Source organism: Humulus lupulus, chromosome 1 (assembly GCF_963169125.1).
Source record: "Humulus lupulus chromosome 1, drHumLupu1.1, whole genome shotgun sequence".
Classification (NCBI taxonomy): Eukaryota; Viridiplantae; Streptophyta; class Magnoliopsida; order Rosales; family Cannabaceae; genus Humulus; species Humulus lupulus.
In genome coordinates, this window is record NC_084793.1 from 3,986,769 (window position 1) to 3,991,693 (window position 4,925).

Genomic DNA, 4,925 nt, shown 5'->3' on the forward strand with positions numbered 1-4,925 from the left:
CAACTACAACAACCAAAACCAGATATTACAAGTTGATTTTATATATTAATTTCAGCAACAAAACCATAAACAAAGATTATCTATTGTTATATTATATATATATTTATTATTTTCAACTACCTAACCAAAAAGCAAAGAGTACAAGTTTGTTTTGTTATGTATATCAGTTTTAGCATGGTTGATATTTGTATCAACTTTAGCAATTTAAATCAGAAGAGTTACTATTCTATTTTATTTATCATTTTCAGTAACAAAATTATGACACAAAAAAATGTACTTGATGTTATATTCATTAATCTCAGTAACACAAATCAACAACAATGATTATTGAGTTGTTTCATGTCATAAAACCTACCATTTGAATCTCTAACTCTATTTTCGGGAAACCTACATAAGTAAGAATGAAAAAAAGAAAAGAAAATCTAATGAATTGGATTGTTTGTGTGTCTACCGGACAAATCTTATTTGAAATGGATGGTGTGAGTTTGTCAAAATGTTCGACAAGCCACCAAACCTTGAAAAAAAATAGCTTACATTCACTTCTTTTGGTTATCCACTGGATTTTTAACAAGGTCACTGTCGTGATTTTTTTTTTTTTTTTGTCGAGAGTGGAAGGAGAAGAAGTATATGAAGAGAACTCAAAAGTAGTTAGATAATTTGCTTAATTTGACAAAGTAAAAACACCAATTTGACCCTTGTATTTTGCCTTATACTTGATCAGTCCCTTTGTTTTATTAAATGACATTTCAGACTATATGAAGAAAACTAAAAAATAGCTAGATAATTTGCTTAATTTGACAAAGCGAAAACACCAGTTTCGTCCTTGTATTTTGTCTCATACTCGATCAGTCCCTCTGTTTTATTAAATAATATTTTGAACCCTATATTTTACAAAATAGATTAATTTGGACCTAAATCCGAATTTGGTCAAATTAAAAAAAAACTTATTAAAGTAAGAATTATTTTCTAATAAATTATACATTATTTCCAAAAAACAAGATAAATAAATTATTGAAATTAAAAAAAATTAAAAGATGTCAAAAAAATTATTGAGAAATAGTATTACAAATGATTTTAAAAATTAATTTTTCTAATCAATGGGATACCTTAATATATATATATATATTATTAGACAACGGTTTTCTAAAAAAAAAAACATTAAAAAACGGTTGAAATAAAAACTTGCAATCAATCACATAAGATAAACCGTTGTCTTTAATAAATATATTTAAAAAAAAGCGCGCAACGGCTTCTAACTACCCAATGCTGTAAAAACTCGCCACGTGTCAGACAGTACACAATCATATATTTATATTTAAAAAGTTTGAAACTCTGTCTTATCTTTGCATATTTTGGCAAAGCTTACGTTCGGAATATTCCTTTGTTCCATCTCGACATTCCTCAATTTCTGCCATATCTTAAAGCTAACTGTTCCATCCAATCCGATGGACAAACCCTAGCCATGGCTCTCAGGCGGTGCTGTTCTCTACTCTCTGGCCTCCTCTGTTTTGGGTTTGGGTTTGGTCTGCTCGCCGTTCGGGCTGCCATCCCCACCACCTTGGACGGTCCCTTCGACCCCGTCACCGCTCCTTTCGACGCCAATCTACGCGGCAACGCCGTCGATTTGCCTGACTCTCACCCCAGCCTTCGTCGCCGGGTAAAGGGTTTCGAGCCTGAGCAGATTTCAGTCTCCCTTTCTTCTGATTACGATTCCGTTTGGATTTCATGGATCACAGGTTTTCATTTCGTTTATCGATCTTTGTCGTCACTGCTTTTGTTTTTACTTATATACATATATGCATATATATATATATAAATATTTCATTTTGTTTTGTACTTTTCTAGGTTTGTTGATTTGGTTGTGTAGTCATACTGTTTGATCATTGGTTGTAAAAGGATTGGAGTAGCGGAATCATACATCTTAGTGCTAACTTGTCATAGGCTCGTTTTTCTGTTACTTCGTGGGATTGTTTTATATGCTTTAGTTTTTCTGATAATAGTCATTATTTATTAGTTTAGGCAAATTTGGCTTATTAAACTGTGTTGCTCTGTTCTTGGTTTATTGATTTTTAGAGTTTTTTTCTTTTCTCTTTTTAGGGGAATACCAAATTGGTTTCGACATAAACCCATTAGACCCTAAAAGGGTATCCAGTATTGTTCATTATGGGAAGCTAAGATATCCATTGTCCCATGAAGCAGAAGGATATTCTCTCGTTTATAGTCAGCTCTATCCTTTTCAAGGCCTGCAAAATTACACTTCTGGGATTATTCATCATGTTCGCCTAACAGGTTTTAGTTTTTTCTTAGAATATGAATCTTGTTTTTGAAAGAAAAAAATAACCCTTTATTGAAAAATTACTTATTACTCTGACTCTGCACATATAGGATTGAAACCAAGTACAAAGTATTATTACCGATGTGGAGATCCCTCTATACCAGCCATGAGTCAAAAATACCATTTCAAGACTATGCCAGTGTCTGGTCCCCGGAGCTATCCGAGCAGGATAGCTATCGTGGGAGATCTTGGTCTTACTTACAATACATCTACCACTATCAGTCACCTGATTAGTAGTAATCCCGATCTTGTTCTTTTGATCGGGGATGTAACTTATGCAAATTTGTACCTTACAAATGGAACTGGCTCGGACTGCTATTCTTGCTCTTTCTCAGATACTCCAATTCATGAGACCTATCAACCTCGCTGGGATTACTGGGGAAGGTGAAAACGAGTTTCCATTCCATTTCTATTACTTGCTATGGCTTTCGTTTTCATAACACATGCTTATTAGAAATAGTTTTGGTTTCTGGCTATGATATTTCTTTTCAGGTTTATGCAGAAATTAGTTTCTAAAATTCCCCTAATGGTTATAGAAGGTAACCATGAAATAGAAGAACAAGCCGGAAACCAGAGTTTTGTGGCTTACAGTTCTCGGTTTGCATTCCCATCTGAAGAAAGTGGATCTTCATCTACGTTCTACTACTCCTTTAATGCAGGGGGAATCCATTTTATCATGCTTGGGGCTTACATTGCCTATGATAGCGCTGGTAATACATAAGCCCAGTTTTTGTTTATCCTTTTTTCCTTGCACACTATTCACATGCGACTCTGAGTCTGACCTGATTTTCACACGCATGTGCTTCTCAATATAGAGAAGTTAACTATCAACTCTTAATGAAAGTCTACATTTCTGTTAGAACTTACAAGTGTGAAGTAAGAATACATATTTCTTCTCCAATTGAGCAGATAGCTAATGGTCATATTTATCCTTTTCTTGTTTCCTTTATGTTCCAGCGAACCAGTACAAGTGGCTGGAGCAAGATCTGGCTAATGTGGACCGATCTACAACTCCATGGTTGGTAGCTACTTGGCATCCTCCTTGGTACTCTAGCTATAAAGCCCATTACAGAGAAGCAGAGTGCATGAGAGTGGAAATGGAAGAACTACTTTACTCCTACGGTGTTGACATAGTGTTCAATGGACATGTAAGTCATGATAATCTAGACAACAGAATGACATCCTTGAAATGTTTTCTTGTCATCATAAAAAAGCCTGTACTACACACAAAGGAGGGTAGGACTTAGTAGATATCAATCATGGTTAAAAAGAAATGAAACATATGAATTCAAAGTCTAATAAATTTGATAAACAGAATAATTGGGTGGCATTTATATATATGACCTACTTAAAATAAATGCAAGCACACTGCTTCAAGGAAAAAAAAGTCTCATTCTCTTTTTATGACATGCATGCATTCATCTTTAATGTTTGCAGTTTCCTTTTTCCTTTTTTCTTTACTTTATTGCTTTTGAGCATACTGAGTTCTGCTATATTACCCAAAAATTTAAATTTAACAGGTTCATGCCTATGAACGGTCAAATCGTGTTTATAACTATACATTAGATCCATGTGGTCCTGTGTACATAACTGTTGGCGATGGAGGTAACCGAGAAAAAATGGCGACTGAGTATGTTGATGAACCGGGTAACTGCCCCGAGCCATCAACTACTCCTGATCCATTCATGGGTGGCTTTTGTGCAACAAACTTTACTTCTGGCCCAGCAGCAGGAAAATTCTGTTGGGACAGACAACCTGATTACAGTGCTTTTAGAGAAAGCAGCTTTGGCCATGGAATCCTTGAGGTATAATTTCAATTCTTCTGCAGCTTTGATATGAAATTTATGCTCCACATGCATTTACAATGTTGTTTTGGATAAGTTGATTGAAGAACTAGTTTGATGTACCAAGTATATGATAGTTTAGATGAAATATACCAAGCGCAGCTCAAAACTCACCACCCCACTGCTATACACCAAGCACAGCTCAAAACTCACCACCCCACTGTTGGCGATGAAATAGTTTAGATGAACTAGTTTGTTGGTCTAATAGCAATGCTATACACCAAGCACAGCTCAAAACTCACAACCACACTGCTAGCAGCTATAACTAAAATTTTTACTTGCAGGTGAAGAATGAGAGTTGGGCTCTGTGGACATGGTACCGCAATCAGGACACTCAAAAAGAAGAGGGAGATCAAATTTACATAGTGAGGCAACCTCATATTTGCCTTGGCCAACAGGAGGGACGCAACCGAGGGTATGCAGACACGTGAAAGCCGACTAAACCGACTAAACGACTCTGACTTCTTCAATCAAAATATTACAATTGACTTCTTGAGACCTCTCTTGAAGAACCCTTTTATGAATTGTGTTCAACTTTTCGGGGATGGAGTGCAAGGAAGTTCAAAATGGTTATAGATTGATACATGGTTAAACTTGAACACTGTGATTAATGTATACTGATTTGTATTGTATGTTGTTGTTGTAAGAGTAGTCATATTACAGATTATTGGAGGGTCGAGTGATTTTGTATTGTATTGATTGGAACAAGCATCAGCTAATGTACAAAGGGTTGATATTAGGATAAA

At 35.3% G+C, this 4,925-nt stretch overlaps 1 protein-coding gene across 1 annotated transcript; it reads left to right on the top strand.

Moving 5' to 3' along the window:
• Positions 1–1,338: 1,338 nt before the first annotated feature.
• Positions 1,339–4,925, top strand: LOC133782836 (purple acid phosphatase 15). Its single transcript, XM_062222248.1, has 7 exons — positions 1,339–1,736; positions 2,098–2,289; positions 2,386–2,719; positions 2,828–3,045; positions 3,293–3,483; positions 3,856–4,140; positions 4,464–4,925. The coding sequence occupies exons 1-7, from the start codon at positions 1,463–1,465 to the stop codon at positions 4,608–4,610; spliced, it is 1,641 nt and encodes a 546-aa protein (XP_062078232.1). The 5' UTR covers positions 1,339–1,462; the 3' UTR covers positions 4,611–4,925.